We start from the raw sequence: 18,296 nt of genomic DNA, 5'->3' as shown, positions 1-18,296 counted from the left end.
TTAGTTAGTACATAAATAGTTGACTTCTTTCATGTCCGACAACATCCATTGCTTGGAATTTATACTACATGATTAGTTTTTATACTTATAACTTGATCTCTAACCACCTCAGGAGATATGTAGAGTGACCCACTTTGAACTACACAATTTCAAATTTTCAACTATCAATAGAAATTGAATGAGAGAGACTTTACACATAAAATTTATGTCATTTTTATAATCTGATGTGTTGGCAGTCATTTCATAATTAGAACTATACGAAATAAAATCATAGTTAGACATTGTTAAATCAGCAATTCAATGATTTGAAAGAACTAAAAATTAAGAAGTTTATGGGCAATGTATATAGTTTGCATATTTTTGTCCTTGGTTTTAAAAATACTCTATTTGTTTACTACTCCTTAGAGTCCCAATTTGCTATTTTGATCCATGCAATTAAGAGTATTGATTTAATTTTACTATAAATAGTACGTATGCCTCATATTTCACTAACTAATTCAACTCACATTTTATTCCACGAGGGAATTTTAGTCTTACTATTTGTGTCATCATCACAATCTTGTCGCATTTTTATTCAAAGACCCAAAATAATGAAAATACCTCATATGTAATTATGTCTTTATTCAGATACCTCTGGTGATATACTTTTATTGTAAGTATTGGAAATACCTCTGGTGATATACTTTTATTGTAAGTATTGGAAATGTTCAATCCACATTATCAAGAGACTTTTTTATAGATCACTCCAATAATTGGAGTATATATTTTTCGTAAGGATATTGGTCTCTAAAACCAAGAACTTTGACCTAATTCTAGTATTTCCCATGAACTTGGTCTAAAATGTTACTAAACTTTATATTCCGTGTATTATTTTCCACCATGAGTCAATATCCATATCTGACTAACATATGTGGTTTTATTTATCATTCCTGACCCAACTAATCAACGTGGGTTTTTTTTATCTTATTTGCCACAAACTTAAAAAGTAGTCCAAAATATCATACTCCTAAATAAAACTTTCACGGTTGTCCATGTGTAATAATTTTGCCGAAAATATCTTATTTAAGTTGGGTCAGAAATTAACATACGAAATGTAAAGTTTATGATATTTTATACCAAATTTAAAATTCGTAGAAAATACCAAAATGAGCAAAAGTACATGATTTTAAGGACTAATATCCCTTATCCAGTGTCCTGTTTATTCAGTGTAAATGATGTATCAGTCTGTTAAGCTAACGTTTCTCTTATCGAAGAATTCCTGTCACGAAACCAACAACACACGAATCCGGCGTCCCTAAGCTTGGGATCGGCGGCTGAAACAAAACAGAGGAGGCTGGCGCGGAAGAGATTTCCGTCGGCAGCGTGGAAGTTTTGTGTTTGTGTATTGCGCAAGTTTATGTGGGCAAAATATTACTTCATTAATTGAGTAGGGAAATTAATGAATGCCCTATTTATAATTCTAGGACCCTAGGGTTGGTTCGACCTAGTCCTACATCGGGAAAGAACCAACAAAGAAAACCCGACGGAGCTTATAATACGCTCAATTAAATACAAAACCAAATATTTAAAAAAAGGAAAAAACAAATATTCGACTCATAAGCAACAATCAGCAAAAATAAAAGAAGTGTACTGCCTATTTGGCGACGAAATCGTGGAGGCGATTCGGAGGCTTAAGCTGCTCCCTTGGACGTAGCTTTCTTCCCTCCGCGATCACCTTCGGCGTCTCTTCCTTCTCCGCTTCCTCCGACTCCCCCCGCTTGACTCCTCTGCCGTTGATGGTGTCTGCTCCAGCACGTCTTCCGATGGTGTCACCAACTCCACCTCATCTGGTGTGTCATCTGGTGTGTTCGTAACACAGTCGAAGCAAACGTAATACATCAACACAAGGAAAACAAGTTGAACATGAGTCATGCAACTTGACCCAAAACAAGCCAACTCAAAACAGTAAACAACTTCAACATCAAAACCAGCAAACAACTTCTAACATAACAGAATAGAAGATTAACACTTGGGAGAACAAGAGGGAGGTCCCGGCTTCGCTGGAGTGCCCAATGCTTGTACAGTTACCAATGTGTTGTCTGCATTGGGGATGGGGGTGACGTCTTTCTCTGGAGGGACGACCCGCACTCTGGCCGCCTCGTTCACATGTAACGAGGCGAGGACGAGGAGGAGGAGGAGGAAGAAGAAGGGAATAATTTGTTTGGATGGCATTTGGATGAGGAGGAATGAGTATGAGTGGGAAAAGGGTTTCCAAATGCGGTTTTTATAGGAAAATTTTGGTCGAAATCTCTCGTATTGGAATAGACAAGATCCTAAAATATTGATATTTAGGGGATACATGTTCATGTAAATCAATTCTATGATAAAAGCGACATTTGATTGGTAAAATGTTTCTCCTTCATTTAAGTGGTCATAGTTGTGACGTGGATTGCCGTAAGAAAATTTGTACATTTGCTATTTTTTTAGATAAAAACACAGTACATAACATCTTTGTATATTTCACACATCTTAATAAATCAAATATTGGATATAATATACAGATACTTTAAGAGTAACAAAAATGTGAGTCGGGGTGATGAAATGATAATAATGACATATGTCTTAATCACACGACCTTAAGCCAATAATCAAATGTGACATGTAGCCTTGATTTCATCAATCAATGGAGAGTTTATTAAAATGGGCTTTTTAGTTAATTCATGTGGAAACATATTCAAAATCACTAAAATGCAATTTAGTGTAATGACTTATCTCTTTATCAGCTTAATGACAAATTATTAATTGCTTCTCGAACTAAAAAATCGATTGGTGTTGTTTGTCAAAGGCAGCTAGCTTTTGACACAATTATGCCTCATCATCCGTCTCTCTCTCTCTCTCACACACAACTAATAATGCTGTTCTTGCTTACCCTATTCAGGTGGAGCTACTCTCATCTTACACCTAAATGGCTAAATGCGATAAATGAGAAAATTGAAAGTTTTTACCTTCGAGTTAGGAGATTGTGGCACTAATTGAAACCTTTTAATTCCCCTTTCAATTTTCCAATGGGAAAATAAAAAATGAAAAAGTTTTCTAGGCAGATGAAAAGTTTGGATCTATATGTGATAACTAGATCCCTGCTGTGTAAAATGCCACAGCAGGGGATGCTCTGGTGAATCAAACCCTTCATTTGTAAAATGAAAAAATATATTATAAGTGTTGGGTCCCGGTGGCGCACACCCGAACTCCACATTAGTATGATATTGTCCGCTTTGGGCAAAGCCCTCACGGTTTTGCTCTTGGGGATACTCCCCAAAAGGCCTCATACTAATGGAGTAGGGGTAGCCCATTTATACACTTGCAAGTCTTGTCTATTCTCCGATTTGGGATATGGTTTGCTCCCTTTCAATCCTCCCCTCAAACCAAGACCACCAGACCAAGACCACATGTGTGCCTCATGTTACAGGTCCACCGGTCACCACAGGTCTTGGTCGAGCTCACGCAGAGACATCGGAGAACTTGCAAGCGCAACCACCGAACCCCGAGCCACACAAGCCCAGCCCTGAACCAGGGCTCTGATACCACTGTAGGGATCAGATTAGTCTAGGTTCACTAATTACCGAGAACTCTTTGTTCTTGTACAAGAGAGCTCAGCCAAACTCTCACCCACGCGGCTGATTTTAACAAGTAATACAAACTAAGATTACAAGAATCTAGTTCTAACTATTACAAGATCTTGAAGCTATCACTCCAGCTTCAATCGTACTCAAAATGTACCTGCACACTCAAGGAACAAGTTAGTACTACTACGAGAGATCCTCTCGGATCTAAACACAAGTTATCAACTGAACACCAAAGAGTAAGAACAAGAGATCCGAGAAACTTGGCTCAGAACCCGCCACAACCTACACAGATCTATTCTTCCAGAACTTAGATCCAAGGGAGCACCAATGGATTGGATAGAGTTAACCCTCAGACCACCAATACCTCCACCGTGAAAGCCCCTCACACCAGATCAAGATCCACCGAACAAATCCTCCACTCACGATCTACAAATTCTCACAAACCCTACAACTTCTCCAGAACCAAGCAATCGAAGAGATTGCTTCACACAAGCACTCACAATAGATCTTACACTCAAAGAACCATGGAAGATCACCAAGAGATGGCCGGAAGAACACCGGAGAAGAGTGGAGAGAAGAGAGAGAAGATATCAGTCACAAGGAAGAGAAAGAGAGAGAACGTGAATTATGAAACAGCTCAACAAGCCAACACACACATAACACTCTCAACCCTACATCCAACGGTCAGGAAGCAATCATCCAAGGAGAGGACACGTGGCAGCATCTGGTGAGAGGGGCTAAGTTATTGGGCTCAGCCCAATTAATAACATCCGGGCTAAACAAATAATCACAGCCCAATAAGAGTCCATCAAATATCCAACATACTCCACCTTGGACTTTTATTCTAGGAAACCAATCAAGTGTTGTGGGCTAAGGTATTCTCATCATAGCCTACAAGGCAGATCCCTCAGCACCAAAGGACTAAGTCCACAAGCATCTTGGGAGCTACCAGGTTGCCTTTAGACACCAGAGGGGCTGACACCCATTAGTCTAAAGGACTTCATGCCTCCAGCCACCTACCACCCTTACCACAGCAGATAAGGTGGCTGAGGTCTTTCCCCCGGGACATGCAACCTATCCTAGATCAAAGTGCAAAAATTTAATGCAGAAAAGTAGTTTTTCTAAAGGTAAGGGCTTAGTCCCCATGTCAGCTGGGTTTTTATCAGTATGCACTTTATGAAGAAACACTTCACCTTTTTCTACAATATCCCTAATGTAATGAAACCTTACATCTATATGCTTTGTTCTATCATGAAAAACAGGGTTTTTACATAACTGAATAGCAGATTGAGAATCAGAGAACAACACAGGAGAGGATTTCACAAACTTGAGTTCAGAAAGTACTCCCTTTAACCATACAGCCTCTTTCATTGCCTCAGTGATGGCAATATACTCTGACTCAGTGGTGGACAAGGCCACAATGTGCTGCAGCTGTGATTTCCAACTTATGCAAGACCTACACACTGAAAATACATAGGAGGTTGTTGACTTCCTCTTATCTCTGTCATTAGCATAATTGGAATCCACAAAACCAGTTAGTAAGACACCATCATCACATTTAGAATAGCATAAACCATACTTAGCAGTTTGCTTCAAGTATCTAAGAAGCCATTTCAAAGCTTCCCAATGAACAGGACCTGGATTAGACATGTATCTACTAAGGCATGATACAGCATAGGCAATATCAGGCCTAGTGCTAACCATCAAGTACATAACAGATCCAATAGCATTAGCATAGGGAATTCTCTTCATAGCATCAATTTCAGATTGAGACTTAGGGCATAGATCTTTACTCAACATAAAATGGGCAGCTAAAGGCACAGAAGTAGGCTTAGCATCAAACATGTTGAACTTTTTCAGAATTTTGTACACATAAGGTTCTTGATGCAACACAAGGGTGGATGTATCTCTATCTCTATAGATATTGATCCCTAAGATTTTCTAAGCATCACCTAGATCCTTCATATCAAAATTCTCACTCAAAGCAGCTTGCACACCCTTAATGGTTTTCAAACAAGGACCCATTATAAGCATATCATCAACATATAAAAGCAGAAACACAGGCACAGAGTCAAGGTTCTTCACATACAAGCAAGCATCAAAGGTACTTCTAACAAAACCTAACTTTTGCATACATGTATTAAACTTGATCTTCCACTGCCTAGGTGACTGTTTTAAACCATAAAGAGCCTTTTTCAACAAGCACACATGATTGGGAAACTTGGGATCAACAAAGCCCTCAGGCTGTTTCATGTAAATGGGCTTATCAAGATCACCATGTAAGAAAGCAGTTTTAACATCCATCTGTTTCAATTCCCAATTAAAATGAGCACACAAAGCCAACATCATTCTAACAGTTGTGAATTTAACCACAGGGGCAAAGATTTCTGTGTAATCCACCCCCTCTTGTTGAGTAAAGCCTTTTGCCACCAACCTGGCCTTGTACCTAAGGCCCTCCACTTCATTTTTCAGTTTATATAGCCACCTGCAATCAACCACAGATGCACCAGGAGGCAAAGGTACAAGGATCCAAGTAAAATTAATTTTCAGAGAATGCATCTCCTCCATCATGGCATTATGCCACTGACTCCAGAATTTAGATTTAGTAGCCTGCTTATAGGTTTGAGGCTCATCACCATCAGATTCATAAACATTGAAAGCCAAATTAATCAGAGCAACTAAACCAACAAAACCATCATATCTAGAAGGTTTACCAACATTTACCCTTCTAGTTCTATCTCTAGATAACACATAATCCTGCAAGTTAGTATTATCAATAGCATTTTGAATGCCACTAGGGCTATTAATCACATTCTGAACAGGAACAGGAGGAGATCTCCTAACAGGACTATCATGCAAGTTGTGCATATTGTCAACAACATTTTGGGCAGGGTTATTATGCAGCACATTTGGTGTTCCTTCATCAAGTGTCTCATTAGGAGTATAGACTGGATAAGTGTTCCAAAATGGCTGCTCCACCTCACTTGGAGCACCACTAGGATGCTCCACTCCAGTGAGTGTATCTGTGGACTCCACCTCAGTAAGAGGTTCATTGTCCACATCTATAGGATCTGGGCTCAATGTCAGCCTTAAGCAGGGGAATTCATCTTCATTGAAGACCACATTCCTACTTATTATGACCTTGAACCCAGGTTCATCCCTTAGCCAGACTCTATACCCTTTGACACCTTCAGGATAACCTAGAAAAACACCTTTCCTAGATCTAGGCTCAAGTTTATCAGACTTATTATGCACAAAAGCAGTACAGCCAAAGACCCTTAGGTGAGAAAAAACAAGAGGCTTGCCATAGAACACATACTCAGGACACTGACCAACCAGAGGCACAAAAGGAGACCTATTTACCAAATAAGTAGCAGTTAACAATAAGTATATGAAATTAATTAATGGTGAAGATCACCACAGCACCCCCTGTTGTGGCATTTTGCACAGCAGGGGATCTCATTCCGTGATAACTACATAATTTTTTGTACTCCCACTGTCCCATGAAGTGACTTGGTGATTTTTTCATAATACTATGTTTAATGCACCAGTTTTTGTTACTATAATTTATTTTGTAGTTTATTTATTTTATATGTAGTGTGTTAATAAAAATACGCAAATATTTATAGTAATAATTTCTATAAATGTAAAGTGTATTCTTTAATTATTATTATTGACGTATATTATATTTTTTATATAGTAAAAAATCATGTGATATTTAAATTCTAAAATACTCCCCCCCTCCCCGATTAATTGTCACTCTTTGACTGGGCACAGGTTTTAAAAAATATAAAGAAAAGTTGGTTGAAAAATTTAGTAGAATGTGGGATCCACATTTTTATATTAGTTTTATAATAAAATGTGAGTGAAGTGAGTTAATGAAATGTGTGACCTACTTACCATTTATGGTAAAAATGAAGTATGACAATTATTGAGGGATGGACAGAAATGGAAAAGAGTGATAATAACGGAGGGAGTGCTAATGAACTAATTAAATAAGCTTTCAAGAGTTGAGAGTCATATATATAAACATAGAAAATTTTCTCAATTATTAGAGCATCCGCAATGGTCGGCTAGCGACCGGCTAGCCGATTCGTCGCGCTGGCCGATCGGCTAGCCGAACCATTGCAATCGGCCAGCGCAAAATCGGCGAGCGGATCGGCGTGGGCTCGCCGATCGCTCGTCGCTGGCCGAAACGCTAGCCGATCGGCTAGCCGCCATTGTGGAGGCCCGATCGGCCAGCGCCGATTTTTTTTTTTTTTTTTTTTTAAAATCATATATAAACGCGATTTTCGTTTCATTTTCATTTGCACCACTTGTTTTAACGAGTTTTCTCTCTCTCTAACTTTCTGTCTCACAAGAGCATCATCGAGCGATGGATCACGCGGGTGGTAGCGGTAGCGGTAGTGGTGGGGATCCCGAGGAGTACGAACGGAGGATGAACGAGGGCTATGGAGGCCTACATGAACCGCGGGATGGAGCGGTACATGCGTATGGTGGAACAGCAGGCGATACCTCGCCCTCCTCCACGAGTTGTCCACCACCGAGCAGTGATTGGGATCGGGATCACGTAGCTGCACATCAGCGGCCTGTACGACGACTACTTTGCAGAGTACCCGCGGTTTCCCGCCAACATGTTCCGGCGGCGTTTCGAGAATGCGCAGGGAGTTGTTTATGCGCATCGTTAGGGCATTGGAGCGTCAATATATGTGTTTCCGCTTCAGGCACGATGCGGCTGGTGGCCAACGGCAACCGGCATGATATGAGCTACTACTTGGCGGATGGGATATACCCTCGGTGGCCGGTCTTTGTGAAGACGATCCGACAAACAAGTGATGAAAAGAAGGCCTACTTTGCGCAACGACAGAGTCGGCGCGCAAGGACGTGGAGCGCGCATTTGGTGTGCTCCGGTCTCGATGGGCGGCAATCAAGGGCCCAACGCGTTTGTGGGATGTCGGATGCGTTTCCGAGATAATGTACGCCTGCATTATCACGCACAACATGATCGTCGAAGACGAAGGCGTACAAGCTGACTAGTTGGGTCGGTGACGATGAAGCCGGTCCAAGCCACGGAACGGCCACCCCTAGTGTACGACAGGGGGGTACCCCTCGATGAAGCCGACCGACTCAAGGAATTTGCCAGCATGCGCCAAGTGGATGCTCATATTCAACTCCAAAAGGATATAATTGAAGAGTTGTGGGCACGGAGGACTGCACGACGATAGTTTTTTTCTTTATTATGCATGTACTTTTTTTTTTATCTATGTAACTTTTTAAAATGCAATTAATGAATTTTCCCGTACACGTGTCTAAATTTAATTCCGTATTTTAATCGTAATTTTAATTCCGTAAATGTAGTATATTTTGAATTGTTTTTATTGCGGCTGGCCTATGGCTGGCCTATGGCTGGCCTAAATCTGACGTGGCAGGTGGTTTTTTTAGTGTTGCTGACGTGGCAGAGGAGAGAATGGCTGGCCTATGGCTGGCCTATGCACCATTGCGGATGCTCTTAAATCTCTGTTTTCATAGATAGAAGTAGAACTGTAGAAGTGGTAGTACTTTTATATGTCAACATCAAGAATTTGCCTTAATTAAACAGTATTCATAACATAATACGTATACCAAAACAGCAAACTAACTTGAAAAGTAAAAACAGTCGTGCAACATCAAAACCAGCAAATATTTCGAAAACACAGCTCAAATCTAACACTGGGGAAAGCAAGTCGGGGGATGTGGCTTCGCTGGGGTGTCCAATTCTTGCACTGTTACCAGCGACGGCGATTTTGGGCCGCCGTATGTCACGATCGCTGTAAAAGGAGAAGATAATATATATTCAATTACGTAAAACTCATCCGTACAAAATATGTAGAAATTGAAGAGTGATCAGTTTTGTCTTCTGCGTACCATGCTTAGGCAGTGGTGGAGGGCGGGACACCAACATGTTGTCTGAATCCGGGATGTAGTTGCGGATGGCGCCATTCTCAGGTGCCATGTTGGACTCCATTGGGACTCTGGCTGCCTCGTTGGCCATGGACGAGGTGAAGATCAAGAAGAGGAAGAGGAAGAGGAATGAGGGCGAAAGCATTTGCTTGGGTGGCATTTTTACGAGGAGATGTGAGAGTTGGATGGATGGGAAGGCCGAAAGCGGATTTTATAAAAGAAAATTTGGGCAAGATTCTAATCTTTTGTAGGAAATGTATATAATTTTGGTTTGATGATAAGAAAAGGGTGAAAAAGAGAGTGGTAGCAATGCATTTTTGCTACATTATGTGTAATGAAAGGAGTTTTGGACCCACATTTTCGGAGAGTGCTTTTCTCTCTCGTAAAATTAATTGTACAAATAGGACTTTATAGGCTCGTCAAATCAGGTATCCGTGGATACCTGATTGATGACTATGAAATCGTCGTCATAAATCATCCACCTTGTTGGCCTGGAACGAGACGAGGAGGAGGAAAGAAGAGGGAAAAAAAAGGGAGACATTCGTATGAGTATATGATTGGGAGGATTCAATAGGAGTGTATATTGCAGAGGTGATTTGGTCCATATTTTAATTTTCTTCCTTTCTGTCATTTTCTAATTCCACACTTTTTGGCCCACATTTACATTTTATCAAGTCACTATCTTTGAGATATGAAAAAAAAAAAAAAAAAAAAAAAAAAAAACTTTGAAATGTGTAAGTTGTGAATATGACGTTATCATAATCGTAGATTAGATTATTTCTGGTTTGTCATTTTCTCGTGGAGTATTACAGTTTGTACTGTGAGATTATAATTCGAATCCCATGAAATTAATCATCTATTCCCTTTTTAAAATTTCTTGTATTGATTTAAAATTATTTAATACTGCTACTATGAATTATAATAAAATAAGAAGAAATAAAACAATTGAATATAAATTACTATACTATCTTCTGAAAAACATTAAATACATTTCTTTGATAAATTACTTTTCTTCTAAAACCATTAAATATACTTGTATATTCAACTTTAGGTATAAAATCTGAAATGCTTTCACACGACAGGTTACAAAAATGACTTCCAAAACAGCGATAAAGTCCCATCATTGAGAGAGCACTTTCTTTTTAAATTTTATTTCTAAATATAAAATTCAATCCAAACAAATTACTGACGAAATGCTAATTAATATTTCCATAGAATGATTTTTCCATAAGGAGTTGAAAATTGCAGAAGAAATGGGTATAGAGTGAAAATAAATGAGCTACGGTTCAAGAAATGTCTATCAATACCAGTTAAGGCGTGTTAAGAAAATGAACTTTATTATAGATTTAAGGCTATCAGAATCTCGATTTACCATTTCGGTCCATACGTAATTAGAATTTCAGTTCACTTTTACTATAAATAGTAAGTGAGCTTCAGTATCCTTATTTCACCCACATTTTATTACTACTTTTGTCCCAAGGAAGATAATCCATTTCTTGGTCGGCACTGGATTTTATGCATCTTTAGTTTGTGTGTTAATTGTTAAGTGAAGAGGCTGGGATCCCCTGCTAGGGAGGGGTGCACAACACGAGGGTGTTATCTCTCACACCCCATTATTTTATAACTTTTTTAAAACTTTTTTAAAACATTATTTGATGAATAAAATATTGGGGTATGAGGGACAACACCCCTGCTGTACACCCCTTCACAGCAGCGGATCTCATTCCTTAGTATAGAGAATAAAATAATACAGAATAAAGTAGAGATAAATGTGTTTCTATTTTTAGTAATAATAATCTTGATAGAGACATATATAAAAAGAAAATGGATTATTTTTAATGAAGACGAGAAAGGACTATAATAAAACTAGTGTATCATTATGCAATACACAGCATATTATATTTTGCATATATAGATTTCACATTATCAATAATGAGAAAAATTCGAAGCGAATTTTATATTTCACTATTTTGATTATATTTAATATAAAACCTAGCTTAAATTAAGAACACTCTACTAGACAATCATAAAATTAAAATTTCAGCACAATGCCATAAAATTGTATTTCAGTCAGTTATTTCTTCAGTCTCATACTACCTTGACTTTGAAATTTAATCACATGGTTTCGATTTTTTCGAAGTCTTGGAATCTATTCACATAAATTGTATTTCGACCACACCATTCGGTCTAACTTATTTTCCAATTGCTTCTTAATCGAAGCACAACTACTGCTATTCTTGAGAAATTGGTTCATTGCCAACTCCCCAAAGCACTAGAGTCCAACTCCATCCAAATCTCAGATATATATCAAAGGATTTTCAAGTGCTTATCGAAGAATAAAAGATGTTTATTGCTACCCTAAAGGCCCAATTACCAAAGTGTTGGTTTTTTATTCTTTAAAATCATGTTTCGTGTTTTTAAAAAATTTATGTACAGTAATTTTTATTTTAAAAATTATGTTATTTAGTTTAATTACTGAAATCTACATACTTTGATAATGTTATATTGAAAATGAAAATTGTAAATAATAAGTGCCAATAACTTAAGTGCTCGAAATATTGAAGTGATTTTTGGGTGTACTTGGATGCAAAAATAAAGATAAGCTCTCGGAAAAATATTAAATGTTTAAGATTTAAGAGATTATCTATATGATGTGAATACCCTTAACGATCATGTTATGCTTAATTTGATTCCAGAAAAATGAGTTGCCTACCTATATTATTGTTGACTCGAAATTGACACTATTAAGTAGAATAAAGTCTATATATAGGTTAAAATGTACTGTAGTACTATCTAATCTTTAAAGTCATGCTATTGGGAACTTTGGAAATTGGACACCCAAATATGTGCAAGAAATTGAAATGCAAAACCAGTGGGCCATTTCTATTCTGAATACATACAAATGGGCCATTTTCCTTTCTCTTCTTAGGGGTAGCAGCTAGACTGTTAATTGTTTTTCATGGGCTGCAGCTTTATTTACTTCATTCATCTGTTTATAACAGCCCATTGTTGGCAATAAAAAAACATTATACATTAATTTTGAATTAATTATATAAATATCAATAACAAAACTAATTTATTAATTAAATTAATAAATTTTAATTTAGTATTACTATTTTGAATAATACAGTAATATTAAATGTTTGTTTTATACATTAATTTGGAATTAATATAATTTATTAAATTCATATTTAGTCAGAGAATAAAATTTTATTTTATTAGTTGAGTTATTTGATTTTTGCTAATCTTTTTGAAAACAGACAATAGGTAATTATCACAACTAATTACACTAAAATTGGAACTTGTGCAGTAAAAAAATTCGATTAAAAAATATTGATATAGAGTATAAATTATAACTGCAATGAATGTTACTCTCTGATGCCATTAGTTGTCCTAAATTAATTCAAGAAATATAGTGTAAAGTGGATTTAAAAACTTAGGTGAATATAAGTCCTATTTTTACGTAATAATTTATCAATATGAGTGAGATGAATTAGTGGAATATGAGATTCATTACTAAAAGCAGTGAAATGTAAAGTGTGATAAATATTGATAGACGAAAAAAAGTAACTAGCGACCATTAATAGCAGATGAACTAAAAAGAAAACACCATTAATGATGAGGGACGGACTAAAAAGAATACTTGTGATTAGTAATGGCAGATGGACTAAAAAGAAAACTCTAGTAATAATGATGAGCGGACTAAAAAGAAAACTAGTGACGATGATTTCAGAGCCTCTTCTACCACCAACGTGGGGGCGCATAGTGTCTCATACCACGTGAGTATATGAATTTGGCCATTAGTTTGTTAAGTTTGTGCATGATATTTAGGGATCAAAACATTCGTTACTTCTATTTTTAATATATATTCAGATCTTGTATCAAGCAATACATGCCAAGATTTACAACTGAAATGAGGTAACAGAGAGTAGTTAAATATGGAGAAAACTGAGTAGTCAAAAACAGAGAGATATTCATTAAAATCAACAATAAACTAGTACTATAAAATCCGAGGGAATAAACAATTAACTGAATCAAAGTAACAATGCAGGTACGACAGCGGCGATGGAGACGAGCGGGCATCCATGATTCAACGTGGAGCGTAGAAACGGCCTGACGATTGGGACACAAATTAGGCACTGAGAAAAAGAAGGATTAAATACCCAATTAGCATCTGGGCAAACAAGTCGGCGGACGTGGTTTTTGTCGGGGCTCCAATTTGTTGGGTATTACAACCGATGGCGGTGGCGGTGGCGGTGGTGAGCTGCGGTGCATGAAATGGCCGCGGACATCTTGGGGGACGACCCGCGCTGCAGCTGCCCCGGTGAGGAGGAGGAGGAGGAGGAGGAGGAAGGCGGTGGAGAAGAAGGTTGCCATTTCTTGAGTTTTGGTGATGGAAATGAGAGTAACCGATCAATGGGCTTGTTTTATAGAGTTTGGAATGACTGTAAATTAATCGGCCTTTGTGACGGTTTTAAATGTATATCTCGTCAAAGTTTGGGCGGTGGAGATTTGTGGAACCTCACAGTTTAGTGATTTATGGAATCTCTTAATCTGTGTGGAGTCCACTTTTTCCCACTCTTAGAAAAGGTGTTTTGGCCTTTTTTGGTGATCCTTAAGATACTCCATTTTGGTAATTTAGTATCTGCCTTTCCGCTTCATCTTTGCTCTTTGTATAACTCCATCAACACTAGAACTGGTAATACATCTTACATTTTCGACGAATTGTATTTGTATCGGTCTTGCCAATAATAGTGCATGAATTATGTGGAGAAAACCGAGTAATTTTCTCTTAAATAGTGAAATGAACCGATTCAGTAGTTTTAGAGTTAACTCAATGGAGTCTACTCGGTAAAATTACTATTCCAAATAAATTTGCTGGACAAGGGGATACTGTCCCTATTAAATACCAAATTCCTAACAGAAATGATCAGTCAGTGTATTAATGACAATATTAAAACACCAATCCAACAATAAATATAATACGAAAGAAAATAAATAATAAAGAAAGAACACACCCGAAACTTTGATAACGGAGTTCGGCCAAATTGCCTGAGTCTCCGACACCCTCTGCATAGCCCACTTATATATTTAAATGGAAAAGAAAATTTTGAGGTACTTTACAAAGTCAAAGTTTGTAGGCTAGGCAAACTTTTAAACAATGTAAATCACTAGGGGTGGGTAGGTACGGTATACCTTACCGAAATCATCATACCGTATACCTTATCGTAAATACGGTATGCGTAAAAGTCATACCTTTACCTTACCAAAGTTTTCGGCATACCAAACTTCGGTATACCTTATTTTCGATATAACGAATTTTCATACCGATACCGTACCTCATTTTCGATATACCGTACTGAAGTTCAGTATACCTTACTTTTGCGGTATACCTCACTTTCAACATCAATTAAAATAGAAAATTAGAGTTTTTAGAATATTATTTATATTTTATAATTTTAAAAATAAATTAAATATAATTTATTCATAATTATATTTATATTTCACAATAGATTTTATAATTTAAAAATATATAAAATATATTTTATATATAATTGTGTTTATATTTTTGTGGTATATACCTTAATTTACGGTATATACCGAATTTCGGTATGCAGCGGTATACCGCGATATTTGAAAATTCATACCGTTACCTTACCGGAATTTTTCGGTAAGGTATCATACCGTACCGTAAGTCACGGTATACCGAAAATTCGGTATTTTCGGTATTTTTTCGGTACGATAAGGCCGGTATTTCGATATTTCGGTATTTTTCCCCAGCCCTATAAATCACTTCACTTCTAAATTCTGATATATTTTACTATAATTTTTAAAATTGGAATATAAAATTATCAATATATAATCATAAGGGTCATAATTATAAATGACGTATAACGTCAGTATATAATAGTATCATATTATTTTCGTTTTAACAATCATAAAATAATAGCGGAAAATAGAAAAGTTGTGATTAGACATCTACATTTTCGTATATACCCATAAATCATAGAGCATCAATCATCCCTTTTAATTAAATAGCACCCGACATTGATAGGACAGTATGAACTCCATGCGTTTCAAGAGTAAATTAGCTGCATTTTGTCGACAGCAGCTTGTGCTGATTTTGTAAACCGTCCTTATCTTTTGTGAGTGCGGATCTGGTGAAATAACTATTGAAACAAAAGTGGAGTAGCAAAATAATATATATCTCACTGTCTTGACTGAAATTTACAAACTCTAAATATAACCAATTTCTTTAGGTCTCAGCTAGCTTCAAATAGTCTAGCTTTCAAACAGTAGACTCCAATGTAACCAATTTCTTTTAGTCTCAGCTAGCTTCAAAAGTAGACTCCAATTTAACCAATTTTCTTCAAATGTAAAGTCCTCTTTGGATTGTACAATTTTCCTGATCCTCGTGACCTGATCGCCATTCGCAATCAGCTCGTAAAATGCATTGAGATGAGATATTGGGTATGCATCCTCTCTTCCATGAAATAAACTAATCACTCACCAGATTGATACTCTTTCTATCCACTATTTGAATGACTATTTTATAATTTTAGATTATCCACAATTTAAATAATTATTTTATTTTTTCAATTTTGATATATGAAATTCACATTACACTAATTTTTGTACACTCAATCATTATTAAACTAACATATAAAAAATGGATCTCACATGAGTTCACTTTACAGCTTAGTTTTACTTATAATTTGTTGGTTATACCATTGTTATAAGAAAATGAAAATGAGTTGGTTTAGATGAAAATGGATGCTTAGACTTGAAATCTAAAGTTACTAGCTAGAACCAAGGTGGAAAGACGAATTTTTGGATTTCGCTTGGTTAAGCTAGTTTGATCTTATATACTGATGATTGATTTGATGATTAATGGAACGAATGTTGCAATTATCAATTTATTTGATGATCACGATACTAAATTTGAGGTAATGAAGACAACGGCTCAATATCAATATCAATATCAATATCAATATCAATATACCTCAAATATAATAGTGACGAGGATCAATGTCGATGTATCATATATGGTTCCCAGTATTGTGAAGTTACATGGAGTATATAAATTAGCTATAGGGGGTGAGTCAGATTAATTAACTCGAGTATTTATTTAATTTGTATTGAAAAGTTATATATTCCATAAATTAGCTATAGGGGTTGAGTCGAATTATTTAACTCGAGTATTTATTTAATTTTTTCATATTTATCAATGAATCTTAAAACTCAAATCATAAAATATATCGAGTAACTTATTTAGAGTAGGGCTGAGTCAAAATAACTTTTACTTGTTTTATAAAGATATCGAAATTGATATATACAAAAATAAATATCACATAATTAAAAAGACACGACTTAAATAAACATTTGTAATCCTAAAATAAATCAGCTTAATTTAACGACATTGAGGACCCTTCCTTTTGTAAGATAGATAAGATATTTAATGGTTTTTTTAGGCGACGGTATTGAAAAAAATGGATTCCATTTTATTTGACTGATATAATTAATGCAAAGGGAGGAGTGGGTTTTGACTTTTGAGTAGGAAGACATCCTATTACCAAAAATAGAGAAATAGAATAAAATATTTAATGATTAAAAAAATTTCATTTAATGACGATGAGAGAGTAACACATACTCAAACTCCTAGTACGGATGCATGATTTTTTTTTGATAGGGGCCATTCCTTATATTCGAGAATATTCTATTTTTTATTCAAATATTTATAGTGATTTTTTATAATACTAATTTATAAAAATTGAATAAAGATGAATTTTGAAAAAATGGATTTATTAGAGGATTATGCACCTATATGGCTATCTATATATTCTCGTAACTAATTTAGACTGTTTTTTTTTTTCAAATAAATGAAATGCTTTTATGAGAAAATCATACTACTAGTATTCTATATTGGGTGTTTTATCTTCACCCGTTAATTTCATCAGGTGTGGTTGCTTTTAATTTTTAGCTATTTTTTTCGACGTTGCTATATGTAAATCATTTTTATAATTGTACTGTGCTTAACAGTAAAATTAAACATTATGCAGAGACATTTATTTTTGGCCATAATAGACATTAATATGTAATTTTCTACTCTTCCCTCAGTTCCTAAAAATTTGTCATCTATTTCTATTTTTGCCCGTCCCCAAAAACTTAACATCTTTCACTTTTATCATTTCTAGTAGTTGACCCAACACTCCACTAACTCATTCTCACTCAAATTTTATTATAAAAGTATGACGCACATTCCACTAACTTTTTCAACCTACTCAACTTTCTATATATATTTCTTAAAACTCGTACTCTTTCAAAACATGATAAAATTTAAGGGACGGGTGAAGTATTATGTTTATCAATTATGAAATTTATAATACTTCATGTTTAAAATCTTACTCTCCATACCTCTCAATTCTCGTGTGCAATTGTAATTTAGTTGTATTTGTGTAACAACCCGAACTTTCGTACCTTATTATTATTATTAGCCCAAAGATAAATAAAGAAATATATAAATAAATAGACAAATAAAATAAGTGAACGTTGTAGTATTCGAAACCTGCCCTTATCGTTTATAATAATCGATCTTGGAATTTTAGATAATAATTGTTTCGTTCTCAAAAGAACATTTCAAGTAAAACTAAAAGAGTAACACCAAATAAAAGTGTATAATGTCCGACACATCTCCGAAGTCCGCTAATGTACTATTATACAAATTTATCGAATTCCTAATCTATTACAATTAGA

The 18,296-nt window shown here is 35.9% G+C and overlaps 1 protein-coding gene across 1 annotated transcript; it reads right to left on the bottom strand.

The window, feature by feature from the left end:
• Positions 1-4,676: 4,676 nt before the first annotated feature.
• LOC125191665 (secreted RxLR effector protein 161-like) lies at positions 4,677-5,447 on the bottom strand. Its single transcript, XM_048089062.1, has one exon. It carries the CDS (start codon positions 5,445-5,447, stop codon positions 4,677-4,679), a length of 771 nt encoding a protein of 256 aa, XP_047945019.1.
• Between the last annotated feature and the right edge of the window lie 12,849 nt (positions 5,448-18,296).

Source organism: Salvia hispanica, chromosome 1, assembly GCF_023119035.1.
Source record: "Salvia hispanica cultivar TCC Black 2014 chromosome 1, UniMelb_Shisp_WGS_1.0, whole genome shotgun sequence".
NCBI classification, from domain to species: domain Eukaryota; kingdom Viridiplantae; phylum Streptophyta; class Magnoliopsida; order Lamiales; family Lamiaceae; genus Salvia; species Salvia hispanica.
This window is presented reverse-complemented; position numbering and strand designations above follow the sequence as displayed.

Coding starts and splice junctions, on each gene's coding strand:
- LOC125191665 (XM_048089062.1), bottom strand. CDS start 5,447: ATGTTTGATGCTAAGCCTACTTCTGTGCCTTTAGCTGCCCATTTTATG.